The following is a 22,761-nucleotide window of genomic DNA, read 5'->3' on the forward strand; positions in this document are numbered from 1 at the left end:
TAAATGTTTGGCTGGCCCCAGAGGGCCGGCTAAATATTCATGCACATTTAGGAGGGTGCCACCACTCCACCTTCCTGTACTCCGCTGCCCAGGTTAGCCCCGCTCCACAAAACTGCCTCAGCGCGGAAAAATAAATGATAACAACATTGCGTTATTATCATTTCCTTTTTTTTTTTTTGCGGTGCTGAAAGGCAGTGGGGTGATGTCCTCCGTCTTAGCGAAAGAGCCGCCCCTGGGAAAACCGCTTTTGTTGTGCCAATCACATCAGCCCGCAGCGAGTGCCAGGATTATGCTCTCATGAACCATACACTGTTTATCACTCTTATAAAGTGGTTATGAGAATGCACCTGAAATTTCTTGCTAAGGTTATTTCGGATTTCCATGTAATCAGATCATGTCATTACCAACATTTTTTCAGAATCCCTGTTCTCCAGCTAAAAGATCTCTTCATTCTCTAGATGTGAGCAGAGTCTTGACGTTTTATTTTCATAAGACGTGGCATCCACAGATCGAACCAATTGTTTATCAACTATGGTCTATTCCGTACGGGATTAGACACTTCTAAGCAATCCATTTCCCGATGGATAGTTTCCTGTATTGTATTCTGCTATCAAAAAGATAACAAGACACTATCAGCTAAACCAAAAGCGCACTCCACTAAAGGTAAAGCGGCAACTGCTGCTTTATTGAGGAATTTCCCTACACCGGATATTTGCAAAGCAACCACGTGGAGATCTGTTTATACATTTACCAAGCGTTACTGCCTAGACTCTGATGCTAGATCAGACGCTCAAGTGGGACAAGCCTCCCTCCGAAATCTATTTGCTTAACTGGCTACCTTAGTTAACTCTCTGTCTTCTCCACCACTCTTAGCAGGGATGGGCTTGCTACTCTATTTAGTGCTTATGACTATAAATGGAAATCCCCTATGAGAGAAGGAATCGTTTTTTACCTGTAACTCCAGTTCTCTGTTAGGGGAATTTCCATTATAGTCATAGGCAACCCTCCCTCCTCCCCGGTGGAGTGGACAGAGGTAACCTTGGGACCTAAATATTATCATGCATTTTCACAAAAACTGAAGCAACTTCCACCCGCTACCTGCTCAGCATGATGGGATACTGGAGGTCCCTGGGTTCTTAAAGGCACAGCCTCTATTTTTAACCAGGGCCGGATTGGCCATAGCGGGCACCGGGCAATCCCCAGGTGCACCGCACGGGTGGGGGGCGGTTTAGGGCCCCTGGGGGCCGTTTTTGTTACAGGGCCGTTTTTGCAGCATAGCTGCAAAATCGCCTTGTACCAAAATCGTCCGAAAACCGGCCCCGGCAAAGAGCTCGGCGGCACCTCCAACACCCCCACCCCGAGTGGGGAGGGTTGGGTGGCCAGCACTTTGCCAGGGCCGGTTGTGGTTTCCAGTCCGGCCCTGTTTTTAACTCATATAATGACAGCCTACAGGGCTACAGTGTCCTGCTCTCCTTCATCTCAAAAAGGGGTTTGTGAGATAGATTTATGCGGTTATATTGAAACATCATGAAATTAAACCCATATGTAATTCTCCTTGCCCCCTTTTAAAGTACAAGGTGAAGACTTGGGTCATGGTAGCCTATTCCTATAGGCTGCATAATCTTTTTCTTTCTTAAGTGACTGCAGGCCTTCCTCAGGAAAAGCGAACATCTACACTTAAGAAGATAGATCATGGAAAAGTGCTCTGGGGTCCCCCGCACATGGGTGGAACTATTCAGTGCTTTGGGCTATGATGAACATTTCCCTGGGAGAACTGGAGTTACAGGTAAGAAACAATTCCTTATCCTGAAACTACATCAAAGATTCGGCCCCTACATTGGACATCACTGGTTTAAATGGTGAGGGTTCCATTCTTCTCAGACACCTGGGATCAAGCCCACTCACCATGCTTCTTAGATCCTGCTCGGTAGGTGGCAGAATTCTCAGGTGATACATCAAGTCCATTTCCTTTAGATTGAAGGAAACATTAAAGTCATAAAGCTTTTATTCAACAATAAGCTGGTTCCTTACCGCCTGTCAATGGTCTGATAACACTGTTTGAGCCATCCCATGGTTGGAATTTTGCTGCGCGGGGTGGCCCCATTCAGGTACACCAGCATGTAGTTTTCTGCCACCATCACTTCAAGTGTTCCTATGATATACCTGGATGCACAGATATGTGTAAAAATAAATCAGACAAAGTAGCAAAACTAATTATTGTCACAGCACAAGATGCATATACATTTTTAGGAAAACTGAAAGATTTGCCAGGAGGTGGCGCCTCTGAAAATCTGGTAAGTGTACAACAAAATGTGCATGTCAGACCCGCAAGTGATGTGAGATCCTTTATGCAGGCGATACAAGGCATTGGATGTGCTGAGTTCTCAAAACATATCTACAACCTCACACCACATCATACTCAGCACTACTGACAACATCATACACCACTACCTCTTGCCACATTTATTCTTGACACATCAAAATATGCTCCTCAGCCCCTCTCTACATCAACATGTGGCAGAGTCCAAAACAACTCAAACGCAGCCGAAATAGCATCACGTCACACTGCACAACATTGTACATTGGAATATGGCAACAAACACATTCACTGCACGACCCAGATGACGTCATGCACACTACACACTACTGCAAGGCACATCATCAACTTAGGAGCACCGCTGATGAGAGCACATGTAAAACACTAAACAGGATGACAAATTAGCATAGACCTGCCCACCTTCCTTCAACAATAGCCAGTCTCATTCCTACCAGTGTTCAGCGGAAGTCGCAATACTGACCCCTGGACAACCTCCAATAGGTAGGAGTACTTGCAACACTCCATTAGAGTAGCTCAACAACTTGAGGTTAAATTATTAAACCATAGAAAAAATAATGCTCTAAAGTTATGTCGTAAGATTGCAGAGGAATAAGTAACAGTGCTCTAAGCAGAAACTGTAGTATAATTTAACACGATTCTGATTTTTATATAAATATAAAGTATTTTAATAATTACAAAACTGCAATCATTTTCTTAGAAAGGTTTACCATAACTGATACTTTCAGAACCTTTGCCTTCCAAGGCATAAAAAACCTTTAATCATAAGAGACACATATATGCAGTAATTGGCCATGATTCTCTAATGAATAACCAGGGTGAAGTAAATACACGAGCACACTGCAGTCTCTAGCTTTGTCGTATCTCAGATAATCTTTAAAGTGCGTTTTGGGAGAGTGGATGTTGGTGCTTGGCAGCTGCAGAATAAGTACAAGTTTTTCAACATTGTGGGCTTTCTACTTTTAGCTCTAAGCATCTCTTCTCTGTGTTCGGAGGATGGCAAGGCTGTCGAAGATATTTTTTGTCCAGTTCAAATATGTTTAAAAGGGACACATTTTTCAATACTCCGTCATTTCTCTCACCCAGCCGCCCCACTAGCAGGCGAGGTTGAAGGCTGTTCATCTGGGTTAGGCAGAAGTAGAACTTCTAAGATAAGGTCAGTAAATACCTTGTACTTACAGATAAAGCACAGTTGCAAAGTGCCAAAGTTGATAGAAGGCTGAGAACGGCAAAGCATCTACCTGAATAGTGTGTGGGTAAGAGCAGGTCTCTGAGAAAGAAAATATGTGCCTTTAGCAGATCATGAGATGGATGTAGTCCACCAGTGAGAACATCTTGGCTACCTACTACATACAAGCAAATAGATAGTAATTGCTATGTCAATGTGGAAAAGAGGAGGGGAACAAGAAAACCATTGCGAGGAAAGATTCTGAAGTCCTTAATCTCACCCCCCTCAAATGTAATAGGAAGGGCCATCCAACCCAACAGATGCAGTGCACAAGCCTGCCTTAGGAATAACTTGGGAATGACCCTCCTCCTGCTGATGAGATGATGGAGTGCATTAAGGTACACAAGTCCAAACCACAACCCTAAGTGGAACAAACCATTGTGGGAAGAAGACACTACAATGAAACTCCACTTGAACGTACCACACTAGTGATGTCAAATATGAAATAGGAACTCCAAAGAACCTCCGATCATTTGTAAAGCGCTTGGATACCCTCACAGGTCATGCTCGCGCTATATAAAACTTTATATATATATAAATAAATAATGGAGATTCCAGATGTGCCATCAAAATGGGTTAACTGGACAAAAATAATCTCACCGCAAAAAAAATCACAATCCACGTAAATGGATGGCCTTTAAATATGAGTGCAAGCAGGGTGAGCTTAAAAGAGGCAACAATAATGTATATAATCATATATCATATGATTTCAAGTGAAATAGACAAAGGAATAAAACACGTTTTCCATTTCCTCATTGCTCGGGAAGGTGCCATCCAGATTAGAGGAAAATAAAGTAATGTTTACCCACTCCTGTATCTCTGTCAGCAACAATTGACATTACAGAATGTGTTTGTTTGATGATGCCTGGTTGGGTTTTTAGATCTGTTGTGACATCATCCACAGGATAGCACCTTTAACATTTCTACAAGAGAAGGCAAGGCTGGGGTTCTAGGAATGACGTCTGTCAGAGTGCCCTAGGACAAATGGAAGACCATTATCAGTGTGTGTGTGTGGGGGGGGGGATGCCTCAGCACATCTACTGTGATCACTGCTTCATGACGGATCACTATGACTGTGGCACCCACCCTTGCAATTATTTAATCCAGGGACGATAGATGGGCTTTTTCTCCTATATCTTTGGCAAGATCCATTTCTGAGCTCTTTCATGTGGGCTGCATTTTGAAAGAGCACAACTCTTGGTGTCCACAAGCGGCTTTTGAGAGAGCTCTGATACTCGCTCTTTAAAGAGTTCTTGAAAATAATTATGTGGTAAAGCCCAGTAGGGCTAAAAATAGACACAAATGGTCTTTCTCCTCAGAGAAGCAAATGCATAGGAGGTGAGACAAAATCACTCAAAGAGGGTTAAAGAGAATGTGTGTAGACTTAAGACTTGACAGCCATAGAATTGTCAGGAGACCACAGGACAGCAGTTACTAGTGATATTATTATGAACGTGTCAATTCTTAAAATTCGTCCCTTAATAAACATCAGATGGAAGAAAGGCTAAGTTGGCCTGGTCGGGAAAGAAAGTTATGATCTAAAAATTGCACCAGATATCAACACAGAATGATTAATTGACTGAGCTATCTTCTAGAAAGAAGGAGCTGTAGGGTGGAAAATTGTGTTTCCTGAAACCTCAATTCAAGTATATGCGAGGCCAAAGACCCAATCAATGAGCTTAAGATGGCATGCTGAGAGGTGGCAGAGCTGGAGCAAATGAACTTGTTTGGATTTGCTAAAGTTGACACCCGACAGTAAAGTTCTGAAAAGAGTAACAAAGAGCTAATTTTTTGGTCAAGTGTTAGCAGTGAAGGCATTTGGTCCAGCCCCTTGCTGATTTGGGGTTGTCTCGGTGCATGTGATTAAATTATTCTTCATTAGAAAAAAAAAATAAGTTGTATGTGATTAAATTATTCTTCATTAGAAAAAAAAAATAAGTTGTGCAACAGAATAATGGGCATTCACAAAGATAGTCTAAGAAGTTGGGCATCACGGTTCTGCCCTGTATAGACATTTCATATGATAATCATGTGGCATTTGTATCCATAATTTCAGATTTAAAATGCTTGATCAATTCAAGAAACAGCAGCGCTTATTAAAAATAGTAAACATTTGGGCTAACTAGAGGACCTTTCAGAACGAGTAAAGAAAAGTTTGTGGTCCCTAAGGTGGCTTCAGCAAACATTTTACCTAGGCTTAAAATTGATGCCATAGCATTTCTTCTTAGGAAGCCTTACTTTTTACTACTTTTGAGATCGACCTTTTCTTCTGAATTGTGGGGTAAGGCAGCGAATGCTCAAATAAGAGTATGGTTGGTCAGATAAATTATGAGGTTCTCGTCATTCTGGGTTCAGTTACCATTATAGATTCTGGCCCGAGACATGATATTGATTCTCGTTGCATTCCTGGAATAAGAATGATCGATAGCGCAGGTGCTGTTTTGGCAGTGATTTGTATTTTAGTTATTTCAGCTACATTTGACATTGTTGACCAGAAAATCTGCATTACTGTTTCTCTCCCAATCAGGAAAGCAGTGAAGCGTGCTGTGGTAGGTTTTTCCGGTAAGCTCACCCAAGAGTAGTTTCAATTTTGATGTCCCTCACGGGTCTTCTCTGTCTTCACCCATGCAATTTTCCATCTCTCCCTCTAACTAGTATAATTGCATGTTTCGACATGTCATTCTTTAATTATGCATTCCACATTAAACCTTAAAATAATGATTTTTAGGTCTCGCGACCTATCGATGTGCGCAAGCGCATCGAGCGGAGCGAGAATTCAAGTGGCGAAAACATCGTCAAACCAAAGGGCTTTCAGCCCCGCGGTTTTCATGCAGTTCACGTGAACCACGTGATTAAACATGCACGCGCATTCAGGGCCAGCCCAGCACATCAAAGGGCTTCTCCTCCCCTAATTATTCATGGCCGGCCACAGGCCGGCCGTACTTTCAGTTTCCCGAAACGGCTTCTCCTCACCTAATTAGGGGAGGAGAAGCCCTTTGATGTGCTTCACACCAATGCGCCTCACAGTCATTCCTAAGTCAGTACTCTGCCTCTGCCCAAGACCTGCCTTCTAACACTTTGAGCCTCGCAGGCAGGCCGTGGCCAATTGCTGCTTGTTTGTATTTGCTTCGGCTGCCATTCTTTATCTTCTTGGCTTAGCGCGGTGTCCACGTCCCTGTGTCTGCTTCATGGTGTATGCGTTTTATTTATTTATTTCATTTGTTGCCACAACTCTTAGCGGGATGGCATAAGTCCTCAGACTCCACGATCTGCTTATGTGACATGGTTGCTCCACAAGACGCTTTACACATTACACTCATCTGGCACGTAACCACGCAACGCCACTCACACATGCAACGCCACTCACACATGCAACGCCACTCACACATGCAACGCCACTCACACATGCAACGCCACTCAACCATGCAACGCCACTCAACCATGCAACGCCACTCAACCACGCAACGCCACTCAACCACGCAACGCCACTCACACACGCAACGCCACTCACACACGCAACGCCACTCACACACGCAACGCCACTCACACATGCAACGCCACTCAACCACGCAACGCCACTCAACCACGCAACGCCACTCACACATGCAACGCCACTCACACACGCAACGCCACTCACACACGCAACGCCACTCACACACGCAATGCCACTCATGCAACGCCACTCACACACGCAACACCACTCACACACGCAACACCACACACACGCAACACCACTCACACCCGCGCAGTGCCACTTTTACCCACACAGCACCACTTTCAGACACACAACGCCACTCACACCCACGCAAGCCCACTCTCACACACGCAACGCCACACTCACCCATGCAATGCCAATCACACACGCAACGCAACACACACGCAACGCCACTCACACACGCAACGCCACTCACCCATGCAACAACACTCACACATGCAACGCCACTCACCCACGCAACGACACTCACTCAAAGCCACTCACACCCACGCAGTGCCACTTTCACACACACTGTGCAGTGCACAATAGGTCTCGCAGTAGGAAAGTTGGAGATATTGGTTTTGTAAATGACAAAGCCCTTTATGTTTTTAACATGCAAAATAAAAATAAAAGGCATTGTTATTTGCAATTGTAATAGCTCCAACTTTCCTACTGCGAGACCTATTGGCAACGCCAGTGCTTGTTGAAGGTATATGGTGTCCACAATATGCGCTAGCCATAAAGGAACAGCTGGACAAGAACTTTATTAACTTAAAATCAGAAAAGACAGAAATCCTACTTGTAACCAAAACATTTGTGGTACATGTTCAATTGTGTATTTTGTGATGTTTGGACAGTGTGAATGAAGTGGGGTCACCTTGCATTACTGCACAAACCAGAATAACTGTGCAGGATCTTGCCAATGAATACCGATTTCAGACATTCTATGATAGTATATTTCACTTTTGTGTGACATTAAGTGCACAATTTAAATACTGTTTGGACAGAAGATGCCCTTATAAGTACCCAGCTTAAGACCTGAATATAGAAATCCGAAACTGAAAGATGCCAGGTTTACCTTTACCTTGGATCAGTCACTGCATAGCAATCCCTTGTGGTGTTACTCTTAAGTAACTTTTAATCCGTTTAAACCTGTGGTACTTAGATTACAGCCCGGCAGACCTTGCTTGGCGGCCCGCCGACCTTTTTTATAGGCCTGATCTTGCTGGGGTACGCCCAACACAGCTGCTGCGCAGCAGGATCACCCACAGCTTTCAGTAAATCCAAAAGAGGGCTGCTCGAGCATCGCAATAGCAACTTTACTGCGCAGGCTCCAGTGGCGGTATATTGTGTGCACTGAAAGCCTCAGTGACGACACGCGCCAAGCACTGGCGGGAAGCAATGGCCCTTAAAAGTCAGCTGTTTAACGCAGTCACTGCTAACTATTAAGGACCCTTTTAGCAAGCTTCCTTTTACCTTTGCCAAGGATGTCACTGCCCGCAGCCTGCATTGACCATGCCGCCTGCAGCTTACTCTCTAAAAGGACTGAACACACAGCAGGGGGCCTCCCGTGGATCCGGCCAGCCTACTCCCCTTATGCCTGACCAGCTTGTTTCACTTCTTTGCATGCCACCAGCCAGTCTGCCTTCCTCATCAGGAAGCCTGCCTGTCTAGCTGTAAAATCTGCCTGCAGGTGGCCTTTCAGGTCAGTGTGTGGACTGTTTTTTAGGTCTCGCCTGTCAATGCGCTTGCGCATTGAGCTTGCGAGAATATAGGGGCTTAACGAAAGCTTAACGATCGGCCGATTTGATGCTGTGCCCGTGAAAAGCAAGCTCAATGCGCAAGCGCATTGACCTAAAGCACGTGCACATGAAAGCCAGCCATCTGCCGCCAGCAGCTTCACTTGAAAGGGATCCGCTCCGCCCCCTGCTGCATCAAAGGCTTTCATTTCGCACTTTTCATGGCCGTCAGGCCGTGTCGCATTTCTTCCCCCCTCCCCACAGCAATGCCAAGAGCTTGTGTATTTTGTATTCTTCCCTATCTTTATTCCGTCTTTTTGATTGCTTATTCGCGGTCCTCCTCACAGCATACATCTTCCAGTTTCCTCGATTTTCAGTGTTACTTAACCCCCCTCCCCACAGCAATGCCAAGATCTTGTGTATTTTGTATTCTTCCCTATCTTTATTCCGTGTTTTTGATTGCTTATTCGCGGTCCTCCTCACAGCATACGTCTTCCAGTTTCCTCGCTTTTCAATGTTACTTAACCCCCCTCCCCACAGCAATGCCAAGAGCTTGTTTACTTTTTGTGGACCAGACTTATAGTCTGCTCGGCCAGATTTTACTGTTTATTTTCCTGGTATTAAAAGTAACATTGCGTGCAGCAAGCTCAAATCGATACAGTCTTCCATACCTTTGCAAAAAACGTATACAGCATGTCTTTACAAAATAAAAACTGTCCTAATTTGGTGACATGGGCCAAGTTTTTAGTTTACTAGTTTACAAAAAGGGGGACACTTTTATGTTGGTACTGGGTCCTATTGTGTGTCCCAGTTTGATCCTGTCCCTCACGCCCATCATTTCAGTGCACGCCCATCATGTCATTGCACGTCTTTTTTTTTTTAGGGTAAAATAGGCCTCCCTGACTCTGTTCACAGGTGAGCAGCATTCCTCATGTTTCTGTGTGTCTGTTTACAGGTGAATGCTGGCTCACCTACAACTGCATGTGTGTTATAGGTGAACAGTACTCATCTGTCATTGCACATAAACCTCTATCAGAGTACTTTACCAAAGGTAAGTAAATGGTTTATATATATGATGTTAAAGAGTTACTTCGGTGTTAGTGCAGCTCTGGCTTGTAAATTGCACACATGGCCAACTTCTTTTTTATTTTTATTTTTTACTTATGTAGTTCACAAATGTGGGCCACTTTTATTTTGGTGTCCGGTCTATTTTCTGTCCCAGTCTAATGCTGAAAATAAAAAAGGATTGCTTATTATATTGAGGGTGACTTAATAACAGTGCTTGGGCCTCTGCAGAGCCTTAAAACTAGTAGTGTCATTCTGTGGAGGGGGCATCCTTGTGGAGCACTTGCAGTAATTTCCTTGACCACCACTCCCTGCCTCACCACCTGCTGAAATCAATAAAAAAATTATAAAAAAGACATTGCCCCCCCCAGCCTGTGAACAGCCATTTTATTGTTGTTCTTTCTTCACATTTTGTTCACTCTGTAATTCCCTGTGTTTCATTTTTTCTAGGATGTTGTCTTTCTGTAGGTAACGTCATGCAATATATTACATTTGTGTGCTGTACTGTGAAAAGTGCCGCCTTCATATCTGTGTGCGTTCAGGTTATGCACTAGTTTTTATAACAGGGCACAGCTGAGAACTGTGCAGTTCAGGCCTAAGGCATTAGGCATGTGCTGAATATCTGATTAATAAGGATTACCATGGAATGCCTCTTAAGATTGCTATAGCCTGCTAATAAAAATGTATTATCAAAATGTCAATAGAATGTGTTTTTTAATGCATATCTCTGAAAAGTCATTCAGTTGTTTGAAAAGCTCCTCCTTGTAGCTCTGTAGTTACATCTGCTTTTGAAATATTTATTTTTGACATTTGTAAAGCGCACTGTTACCGTACGGTGTCCTGGCGCTGTAATACAGCAGTCTAATAATGTTTTAAAAAGGTGGTGATGGTTTTCCCCCTCTAGTAGCTCCGTCCCACCCTATTCCACTCCTCCTCCAATCGCAGGCCCATCGGTGCGGCCGTCGGCCACAAACCAGACTGTCCTTTTGACCTCCGAGAAAATGTTTGTGAGAACCCATGGTTTAAACTAAAAACATGCTTTTGCTGAAATTGGTAAATCATGCAGTGCATGTTGGACTAAACAGTAAGCGCAGTAAATATATAACTGCAGAAAACTCCTCTGATGGCCAAGCACATATTTTCTATGGTCCAGTATAAAAGGATCAGAGTCACTGCAAGTGAACTGAGCTGAAGGCTTTCCTTATCTTACAATGCAGGTACCTGCTGCTCAATGCAGTCTCCAACTCAGCTTCTGTTAGAAAGGATGAGTACCATTGCTGCTGCCTGTAGTGTTGCAAAGTAGAGTTAACACAGACAAAGAGGCAGGAAGGGCATAGTCAGTCCTTTGGCAAGCGCCATCCAACCCTCCACCATACAGGTTTTCCATAGCTGGTAGAACTGGGAGCACAACGTTTGCATCAGTATTTGAAACTGAAAAGGACAAGAATCGGAAAACAGCTGAACACGATTGGTGTTAGAGAATGGAGCAAATTCAGCTCCAATGAATCTAAGCACCAGTTGTCAAGAACAAGCGCCACCTGATTGGCTCATGGATCTTGTGAGGGTGGGATCCACGAAACAGTTCGGAGATCTGCCACTAGAGGGCAGAATACTCAAAACTAAAATTCTGGACCCACAGAAATAGCAGTGGCTTTTTCATTTTGCTCATTTTATAACAGAATTTAACGTGACACGCTCATTGGCTTTATCTGAGATGTATACACCATCTTCCTTTCTGGAAGCCTTTGCATGAGTAGTTATTGGCTGAGAAAGTGTCTAGCAGTGTTCGGGGCTTCTGGGCAAGTTTGTTGCTCGGAATTAGCAACACGAAACAGCTTAGTTTGTTCCAATGGCACACAAGGCTGTCTTTCACAGGAATATAATTAAAGCAGAACAGCATAGTAATTGTAATTGAATTTATATAGAGCTTATTACCCCTGACGAGGTGTTTAAGTGCTTTTTCGGCAAGTAGCACTCTACTCTGGAACCCAAAAAGGATTAGTGGTGAATTAATATAAGGAGTTATGAAATTAGTTTGAGCGGTGGACATGTGAGTTTGTTATTTGGATTGAAAAAGGATAGTGGAGGGATTAGTACACAACCAGGAGTAGCATACACGTTTTACGGAGCTCTTACTCACCACAAGACTGCTTCCCTGACCCCGCCCTAACAGGTGAATGGGTCCTATGAAAGGGAAATGGGATGACAGGCAGACCACCGGATGAGAGATTTCTGGTGTTTCATCCTTTCACCATCCCACTATAGAAGTAGTCATATTTTGACGCCTCCCTTGGAGGAGAGACATAAAAAAAAATCAGCAGATATTTGACAACAGGATAATATAAAATATACTATTCTATGCCCAGTCTTGGAATACCTGTGAAAATGTATTGCTGGGTACCCCTGTGGCAGTCTCTTCCAACAGGGAGTCAAGAAAATGGTCATTTCAATGCATCTGAGTGCCTGCGCCCAAATCCTCAGTAGAAGTAGTCGGGCACTGAAGGATACATAGGTTCAGCATATAGAACGAGAGTGTTCGGAAGGAGGGACAGGATGGTACATGCTCGCTGAGTTGGCCTGGATCAGTTTTTTCTGGTCTCATAGGGCAGTCTCAATATTTCAGGAACCCGGCCTCCTTTACTCCTTATTGAGCCACCTTTCTTGTTTCATCTTGTTTAGTCTTTCCAACACTCCCTCTTGGTACGGTGTTCCTGGATTCCTGTTATTTATCCTTTCTTACTTATTTCGAACATTTCCTTAAGGCTCCTTCCCTCCTTCAAATTCATTCCAGGCGCTTTCTGAGGCCTGCCTGTTGTCATATTTACCCTTAATCTACTCCATATTTTTGGGCTGGAAAGCTAGTAAGAATTGTATCCTATTTGTGAATTTACTCTGTTTCTGTATATTAATGTATTCTTGATGTACTATACCCTTATTCTGTGCATACTTTAGTGACACTTATGTGGACCTACATCATAATATCTTTATTGTTGCTCTTTGCAGTTCCTGGACCAGTACCTTAAAGTCCTTTGGGAACCCCGAGAAATCACTGAGAAGTCGTGTGCATTTTTTTGTAACACACCTCCTTTTGTTTAACTTGTGGTTTCCCTCTGAAGATTTTGTTTCACTGCGGTCTCAGCAATAAAGCTTGAGAGAAAAACTGGGGACACATTCAGAGGATCTGACATCACTTCCTTGGTTCCTGACAGTGTCAGCAGGAGACCTAGCATCATAGAAGGCCTGCTTGCCTGAAATTTTTTCAGGCTTTCAGCCTTGAAGGAGTTTGGTCCATGTAACACAAGATTCGCTGGAGGAGGACTTTAAGAGACAAAACTGGGGTATTTACCCATATGTTTTCCTTACCAGCCACTTAAATAACTGAGCAGGGTGCGGTAGAGATTGATAGTGTCAAACTCAGCTGAGAGAATCAGAATCTTTTGTGAAGGATCTCTAGGGGGTCATCGATTCTCAGTGACCTGGATTGATATAATTTCAGAAAGTATCCACGATAGACACTTAATCTGAGGCCTCCGGTCACCCGGAAGTGGATCTGTTCCTGAGTTTCAGAGGAGAGCAGAGGCAGTTTCGAGGGGAGATATTCTGGGATGACCAGGCAGTGCAGCGTGGCTGCCACCCTCGGAAGAACAAAATATAATATAACTGTCAGGTGACAGAAGCATGAACAGAAAAAAGAAGGTTTAAATTTAGTGAAACACAACGAAAAGGATTATTTCAAGGAAAGTTAAAACATTCTCGAGCTCTAGAGAAGAAACACATTCTATGTGCCAGGAATGGAAATGTTTTTTTATTGAAGAACTATATTTTTATATGGACAATGTACAAATCATGAAACAGGAACTTTGGATGTGACTTAACCCATTTAGCCTTTAGAAAGCCCCGGCGCAAATCGCCAAGAGGGGGCGAAACACGTGTCGGCTGTCCTTGTCGTTTGAATAAAAATAAAGAAACCTTGCTGCAAACAGAATTGTCTCTGTCCCTCATATTACGAGCTGAAAGAAACGGATATTAATCCTGGCAAACTAAACCAATCTTATGTGGAGATCACACTTACAACTTCTCGAATCTGTTTCCCCAAACCTGAAGCCCAAGAGGTCCAGAGCTTCGAGTGTGTCTCCATCCACCAACTAACCACACTTATTTAAGTGTTGTCTAAAGCCTTGAAATCCTTGGGCCTTTGCTACCTTATCCACACTTAATCTGAGGCCGCGGAGGGCATGGAGTTGGTTAATGTGGCTTGAAGCAGAAGCGCTCCTACTCTTTCAAAAACTGAGTGGAAAGGAGAAATCGATGATTGGCAGGGGGTGATCCAGACCATCCTGGTCCAGTTGTGGCTTTTTTAGAGGGGAAGTATTTTGCCTGTTCCAGTGAGGGAGAGAATGGGACTCTGTCTGAGAAGGTAGTGCCGCCCTGGGGAGAGACTTCACAATGTAGAGGGGAAACATCCTTCACAACACAGGCATTGCATCACAATGCCTTTACATCGCGGGCATTACAACGCAAGTGCTGGATGGCGCTCTAGCCTAACAAATAGTATGATTTACTATTCCAACACCTTACCTACTGTATGTAGACTGGAGTTGGAATAGTAAATCATACTATTCCTAAGTCCAGCGCAAGTCGTTGTAACGACTTGTGTTGTAACAAACGCGATGTAAAGTACTGCGTTGTAAATGTATGCGTAGTAACGTCATACATTCTGTAGTAGGAGGTAATAGCATCCGTATAAGAGGTGCATTTAAAGAACAGAATGAATGTTTTCTGAGGTCCTGAGTTGAAGGGAAAGCCATTTGGCTATGTTTTTGGGAGGGATGGTGGAAGTGTTTGCTCACTTTGACGTTTTCACTGATCGTGTTAATTTTGTTTATTAAAACTGAATTGGTTGTGGTTGCTTTTTCAATGGAATGTGGAATTGGAGTGGGCAGTAGGGGATTAGAACAACGGTGCACGATTAGGTAACAGCTTTCAATTCGCACATATTCAGAATAATTACAGAGGGAATTCTGTTTTTGATTCTGCAATGTGGAGCTTATTGTGGGAGTACGAGATAGTACTTAATATTTTATGATTTCGGTCTCTGCTTCTTAGACCTAAATGGCCACATGTACGACACATTTTACCTGTTGCAAACGCCCCATCAGGCCGTCCATTTGCGACCGGTAAAATGCATTTTCCTATGTATCAACCCCATTACCGACTCACAAAATAGGGTCTGCGTGTTGCTATTGGGAAGGGGCCTGCACAGGGTGTCCATTCCTAATAGCGAGTCGCACTGGAATGTTTAAATGTTTTGTGGCCAGGAATGCGGTAGCAAAACATTGGCAGATTACCACTAATTTCAAATTGGTGGTAAGCCATTCACAGGAACCCCTTTCCCATTGAAAATGGGGGCGGCAACATTTTTTCAGAGCAGGTAGTGGACTCACGGACCACTGCCCACACTAAAAAAAAAAAAATATTTTAAAAAGGAGAACTTTCTATTTTTATTTCTGAAATGCATCGAAAAGCGGACTACATTTTAAAAAACTGCTTTATTTCAAAAGCATAGAAAACAAGCATTTACAATGCAATAGGTCTTGCAGCATTAAAGTTTGAGCTATTGGCATTGTATATGACAATGTGTTGCATTAATTTGTTAGCAAACTCTGAATTGGTGTATAAAGATGATTTGCAAACTGTCAAATGTTGCTGAATAGTAAGCAACGTTGTGAATAATATTGTTTGCTAGTCATCCTTGGGTACCAGAGTACTTCACTTGAGGCAGAGGTATTATCTTTAAACTACGGGTGCCGGTGCGTGTTTTGCCACTAGTTTCCTTCCATGTCTGGTGCTCTGCAGCAGTTTCAAGAAGTTATTGGAGTTTCTTGTTGCTCAAATGGCTGTATTTTCTGATATTTATAAGTCTCCCTAGTCTTCATTGCATGATTTTCGCTCGCGAGAAAGTGATGTGCTTGCTGGAAACAGTGTATTTTTTTTAACTGTTACGGTCTTTCATCTGTGACAGCAACAGAACAATCTGCCTCAATTTCTGAATGTCATCATCGTCATGGATTCCAAATAAGGAACCCACAGAAAAGAGATTTTGATGATCCTCTTGATGAAAGTTTGAAATCGTAGTCCATATGTTCCTTGTAACATACATACACCAACTACAAGAGGCACTTTTAAAAAATCTACTTGCAGAGATAACTTTCTACTTAAATAGGTCACATAAAAAGTGGACATTGATTTTGGTAAAATTCCAATACATTGAGGTTTTTTGTTTACGGTTTGTTTTAACTCTTTGCTTTTCCCTAATCCATAAAATAATGGATGTGCATCTATGTATAGTAATCCAGTGGGTGAGTGGAGATTGTTGAAAAACGTCAAGGGTAAACATTTATGGGCTGTACAATATCAATTTATTAGGTTGGCTATTTCTAAAGAAGCTAGGATCTATACCCAAGGCTGGCCGGGAGGGGCGAGGGCAATTGTAATAGGACGCTTAGGTCCAACTTTTGGAGTCTGAAACATTTTCCTGAAATGGGGTGGGGTCATAGGAGAGTTGTGGAAAGCAGTCTGAAAGTCAACTTATAGATTTATTTTTCTAAAAAAAAAGTCTGCCACAGAAAATTGGCAACAAGGAGAAACGTGACAATAAATGTGTCACTGCTTAAACGGTTGCAGAGGTTGATTTTTTTTTAATACTTATGGGTTCAAGGCACCTGCTGAATAGATCTTAGTGTGCCCACTAAATCTCAGGCAATAATAACATTAAGATAATTATGGTGATTAATGTATATGCTTTTTTTCTAAACACAGTTTTGATTTTAAGGGCCAGATGTAGGTCACCAATTACCGGTCGGTAACGGCCGATTTCGGCCGTTACCGACCGGTAATTGGTTTTTGAGATGTAGGGAGCCCGAATTTTACCGAATCTGTAAATTTACTGATTCAGTAAATTTACCGATTCGGTAAAATACCGACTCGGTATATTTACCGAATCAGTAATTCCAGATGTAGGTGGCACTTAAAATAGTGCCATAGGCCCTTAAGAATTCGTTATTTACCATGACATACTATCTCATGGTAAATAACGAATTCCTGTGTACATGCACATCTGTGCATGTACACCTGTGCCATGTGGCACACATACATGCCCCAAGGGCATGTATGTGTGTCACATTGCACAAAAGCCAGAATCAGGGGTGCAACAGGGTGTCAAAGTGACACCCTGTCCCCCATGTAAGTTCAGTAATTTTACCGAATCCGTATTTACCGATTCGGTAATTTACATTGATTCCTATGAGCCTCAAGGCCCATAGGAATCAATGGCAATTACCGAATCGGTAAATACAGATTCGGTAATTGATTCGGTAAATATACCTACACCCCGATTGCCAGTTCTTAAATACCGAATCGGTATGATTCGGTATTTAAGAATCGGTAATCGGGGATTACCTACATCTGGCCCCTAAGTAGCATAGACGGTTAAGGTATCTTCTGCAAAGCACATAATGCAGCATGCAAAAGACAGGTTCCTATTTTATGTAGATAGGTAAATTGGCTACTGCTTTTAACAAAGAGATCCTTTTATTACTTGCAATTCCTAAACTACAATCCTTATAATCTAGCACAGTGAGTTATGTAGCACTATGGGTGACTTTTAAACCATGTAACCTTCATTCACGGCCACTGGAATTATGCGATTTTGCAGCTGCTGCATTTTCTGCATAATTATACATTTCTCACATTTGCTACATAATCAATCATATGCTGTATAATGTGCAGATTTCAACAACAAATTATTTCTAGCTCAAGCAGATAAAAAATTACTAAAACTGCAGTGATGTGCGGTCACTCAATGGAAGGCGTTTTGCAAGGGTTCATTGGTGACCTTTCTGTTGCTTATGTCTGTATTTGAGAGTCAAAGCGGAACTAATGAGGAGAAACCTTTGCCCAGATAGTGTTAAAATGCGTACAAATTACAAAATAATGAGGTAATTTTAGCCCTAAATGTGCTGCATTACGATGATTAATCTGCTTTTTCTTGCTGAATAATTTAGTGTACCTGCTGCATAATTTGGTCCGCCCGACGCATATTTCTAGTGGCCCTACCATCACTGTTTTATGCAGCACATCCTCTACATTGATTTACACACTTGTATCATTTTTGTCAATATATATTTGTGTGCATGTGAAGTAAAGCGCTCTGACACGCTATATTGGACGGACCAGCTCTCTAAAAGCATTACAATCAAAAGAATTGTTGCACTCAAATAGTTATTCTTGCAAATACTCGTACAGACAGATACACCTGGCATCCCAATGCATTCAAGTCTCTTTTACATAGGTTTGAACATAGTCAAAACCTTAAGTACTTGTGAGGTGATAAATTGTGTGCCTGTCTCTCTCACATCTGGGTGATAGTCTTGCAGTAGCTCCCAGCCAGGATGCCACTCGAACAAAACGAAGGCTGATGGCCATTTAAATCAGACATGTGTCTTTGGCCCAGCTTGAGAAGCAATAACAAAGCTACCTCACTGTCTTCACGTTGTTGCTCAGAACGGAAAGCTTACAACGTGCAGGCACTGCTGAAAGTGTCCCGGTGTGGGAAAAGTACATAATGAAAAATTCCCATTTTCCATGGTGGGCCAACTTCTTGCGCTGGAAAGGGCAGGGCCCAGTCCACTGTGAAAATAGTGGGCAGGTGCCCGCTGGTGCCTTGTTCCAATATTTATATAATTTTTAGCAAAATACCTGAAACAGCAATTATTAGTAGTATTAAAAATGACAACAGAATTAAAGCAGCTACAGTTTCAACATTATGACTAATCTACTTGTATAGACACAGTTTACACCTTGTAGGGGGGGGGTAAGCTTCTTCCGAGGAATTAACATAGTAGAGCATATATTAAATCGGCCAGGAACACACCCATTATTAGTAACATGTTCGATACGATAAGCGCATTTCTTTCCTGGCTTTTTCATTGTTTCCACTTTGCGTGATGTTGGTTACTAAAGTAGGTTCGCATAGAAATCTATATCATACACTCATTCCCCTCACTGAGCTTTTAAATAGCATTTCCTTGGTCCACTTGAAAGAAAAGTGCAAGCATCTCATTCAGTCGCTTTCATGATGCATGTAAATAACTTTGCAGTGAAAAGGAGTTTCCGGAGAAGCAAGGAAATGTATACTAACACGCAAACACCGTTACAGTCTTAAATACTGATTTGTAATTTAAGCCCACATGGTGTATGTTAAAAACATCCTATCTATACATGCTAACATTTTCACGAGTTCTATATTACAACAAACACATGGTTCTTATTTTTTGCGTGGACAGAGCAACCATTGTCCAAACACTGGAGAAGTGTAAGCTAAACTAGAAGACACAGAGGAGAACAGTTTGGATTCTTCCATTCGGCTAAATGAAAGACATGCAACGGTCCGCATTTCACAATGAAAGGTAAAGTAGTAATTAGCAGAGTTTTAGGGACCACCATACCTCGCCCAGCATTAAAAGCAAACATGCGAACACTCACAAAGTACGGGGGTTTCCTGACCTTCTACCAACCCACCCATCGGGGGACTTCTTCTTCCTGTCTGGTGATGAACTGTCTTTAGAAATGCAATTTCTGTACCTTACTTCAGTTTCCAAATACCATCACAAGACGTGAACAAAACCGTCTTCGGTATGGCCAGAGAAGCAGTGCTGGTGACGCGGGGCTCCCATGCCCGAGGGAGAGCCCCGCGGAGGCTGCAGGAGTCCAGAGTGGCGGTAAGTGGGGCTTAGTTGTAGGGGGGGGGGTGCGCTTGTGCGTGCGCGTGTGTGTGTGTATGTGCGGGGGGAGGGGGTCTCTGTATGTGTGTGTGCCCATGTGTGTGTATGTGTGAGGCGGTGGGGGGGGTCTCTGTATGTGTGTGTGCGTGCGTGCGTGCAGGTGCGCTCGTGTGTGTGTCTCTGTGTGTGCGCATGCGTGCAGGGGGAGGTGTGGCTGTGTGTTACGGCTTTCCAGGAGACAGGAGATGACCACAGCGAGCGCGTTCTCGTGCGCGTGGCCGCACAAATCGCCTCCTGGCAGAGGAAATGCGCACGGCCAGGTGCTGTCTCCTGGAAAGCTGTGTCGCTGACTATAGGTCTCTGGCGAGACCGCGCTTACGCGCGGTTAACGCCACGAGACCTAAAAATGAAGACAGCTGTCTGGAAGGACTGGGGACATTCACATCAGTGGATCTGTGACTTAGGCGGAGCGCAGGCTGCTCCTATGCTCTTCATGAGGGGAAAAGCATGTGCCTCGGTCAACAACTGAGCTGCGCTGCCTTCTCCACAACTAGACCTCCCTGAGGATATGCCTTGGCAGTAAGCCACGCAAGATAAGGGGGAGGGTGAGCAATTCGCAGGCTTCATCTAACAAACCGGCCCAGTGCAGTAGGCACTAGAGCAGAAGGTGTCAGGTTCCGCTGCGGGCTTCTACACCGGCAACCAATGGCTGCCATGGAGAGTGGCCTACGGCGACTTGCAATTGGTCGTCGAAATTACCTTTCCCGTCTCCGAAGTGGCTGTTAGAGTTTCTGTACACAGGGATGTGTAGTAGTTGACAGCCGTTCCCCTTCTAAGAAGAACTACAACGCCCTCAGCCAATCAGTTGCGAGCTTGAGGTGGGGACAGCCAATTCACGGTCAAAGGGCGGAGTTTGAGTGCAAGGCTGAGATTGATCGATGGCGGTTGGGGCAGTGAGCGTGAGGCACAGTTACTGTTACATTCGCTGAAGCTGTAACGCTCCTGCGCGCGCTCCGTATTCGGGCTCCGGTCGCAGTACCGCATGACCTGGACCGAAGAGGACGGAAGCCCGCGTCCCCCTGCTGTCATACTCCAGGCCCGCCAAGCCCTGAATGGACGGGCATGGGGAGAGCGGCCGCCCCCTGCCCCCCCCCGCCCGGCACTGACCGACGCCCTGGCCCACTCCGCACGCCGCCGCTGTTCCATTGGCTTTTCTGGCTTGCGGCAGGTACGTGTACGTTGGGGCCGACTCATGATCCATTACAGTCCCAAGCCGTAGTGTTTTTCTCATGTCTGGGTGATGTCCGAGTGGGGTGTCCTAGAGAGGTCGGATGTTCATCCAGGGGAGGAGACTAGGGAGGCCCGGTCAGAGAGCCAGGTTGAAGGCGTCCCGCACCTCCGACAGCAGCAGCCCCTGTGTATTGCAGATAGCGGGGTCAGTTCCTGTGAATGAGGGGCGGGGTGCGCTTGTCTGTGTGTGCGCATGCGTGCAGGGGGAGGTGTGGCTGTGTGTTACGGCTTTCCAGGAGGCAGGAGCTGGCCACAGCGAGCGCGTTTTGGTGCACGTGGCTCGCACAAATCGCCTTCTGGCAGAGGAAATGCGCGCGGCCAGGTGCTGTCTTCTGGAAAGCTGTGTCGCTGACTATAGGTCTCTGGCGAGACCGCGCTTACGCGCGGTTAACGCCAATCAATCAATCAAAGACATTTGTAGAGCGCACTACTTACCCGTAGGGTCTCAAGGCGCTTGGGGGGGGGGGGGCGTTACTGCTCGAACAGCCAGGTCTTCAGCTTCTTCCTGAAGGAGAGGTGGTCTTGGGTCAGGCGCAGGTCGGTCGGGAGGGAGTTCCAGGTCTTGGCGGCCAGGTAGGAGAAGGATCTTCCTCCTGTCGTCGCTCTTCGGATGCGGGGGATGGCAGCGAGGGCGTGGCTGGCTGATCGGAGGTGGCGTTTGAGAGCGTAGAAGTTGATTCGGTTGTTGAGGTAGCTCGGGCCTTGGTCGTGAAGGGCTTTGTGTGCGTGGGTGAGGAGACGGAAGGTGATTCTTTTGTTGACGGGGAGCCAATGCAGGTCTCTCAGGTGTCCGGAGATGTGGCTGTTTCGTGGGATGTCGAGGATGAGTCTGGCTGAGGCGTTCTGGATCCGCTGGAGTCTCTTATGGAGCTTGGCGGTGGTACCGGCGTAGAGGGCGTTGCCGTAGTCCAGTCGGCTGGTGACGAGGGCCTGGGTGACGGTCTTCCTGGTCTCGGTGGGGATCCACCAGAAGATCTTCCGTAGCATGCGTAGGATGTTGAAGCACGCCGAGGAGACGGCGTTGACTTGCCTGGTCATGGAGAGAGAGGCCACAAGACATAAAAACCAAGGGGACTCTACGTCATCTGGTCCTCCAGCAGACAGACATTTTCTGCTGTGCTGCTTTCGCGTGGACCGGCACGCTCTTTAGGAACTACCACGGCCCATCAGGACTCCTTCTCCTGAAGAATAATGCGGACAGACTTAAGCTGCCAGTTGTAATGCGTGCTGATTTTACACACGCTCAAGAATCTCTTCAGTCAGGTCACTGATCATCAAACGGCCACCTTGACTAAACCGGTGGCATTGTTATGTGATACAGGTCGGCGGGCTTGCACCCCCTGTGTTTTGCATCAGTAATTGCGTATTCTGTACCATTTTCTTCCGAGTTCCTGATACGTTACCAGTTCACACACCCTATTGTGTGTCATCATGCTAATTCAAGCACTGTGCTACCCTTGGATTTCCAGCCCTTCCTCACCCTCACGGGATGTCCCAATATCCTTAGGTCCTGAGGAGACCCTACACCGTACAAAGGGTCGAAACGTCGTCGACATAAAAAGAAAGCGAACCATTAGACCAGCGCATATCACTGTATATAGTTGCGGTTCATTCTATGTACAAATGTTAATGGTCGACGTTTATAATAATTTGGAAACCTTGTAAAACTGTCACTAATAGTGGGAGGAGCTTCGCGGGCAACCAAGATGGCCGGGTAAGCTCGGAGCTCCGAAGACCCTCCGATCCTCCGTATTGATCCTGTCCCACGGCGGTGGGAATCAGTTGCGGTGCTGATGCTGATGCGGCGCCCGTTCCCAGATTGAAGATCCGAGCTTCCTGTACCGAGT

General features: G+C 44.8%; 1 protein-coding gene across 4 annotated transcripts in view; it reads right to left on the bottom strand.

Annotated features, from left to right (window-relative positions):
- The window catches only part of BNIPL (BCL2 interacting protein like), a 221,152-nt gene that overhangs the window by 99,913 nt on the left and 98,478 nt on the right, over positions 1-22,761 (bottom strand). For all 4 annotated transcript variants that reach the window (XM_086947437.1, XM_086947440.1, XM_086947438.1 and 1 more), the window contains exon 7: positions 2,032-2,163. In XM_086947437.1, the coding sequence (XP_086803563.1) occupies positions 2,032-2,163 (132 nt within the window). The remainder of the gene's footprint in view (positions 1-2,031; positions 2,164-22,761) is intronic.

The sequence above is a fragment of the Lissotriton vulgaris genome, chromosome 12 (genome assembly GCF_964263255.1).
Source record: "Lissotriton vulgaris chromosome 12, aLisVul1.2, whole genome shotgun sequence".
In the NCBI taxonomy this organism is placed as follows: domain Eukaryota; kingdom Metazoa; phylum Chordata; class Amphibia; order Caudata; family Salamandridae; genus Lissotriton; species Lissotriton vulgaris.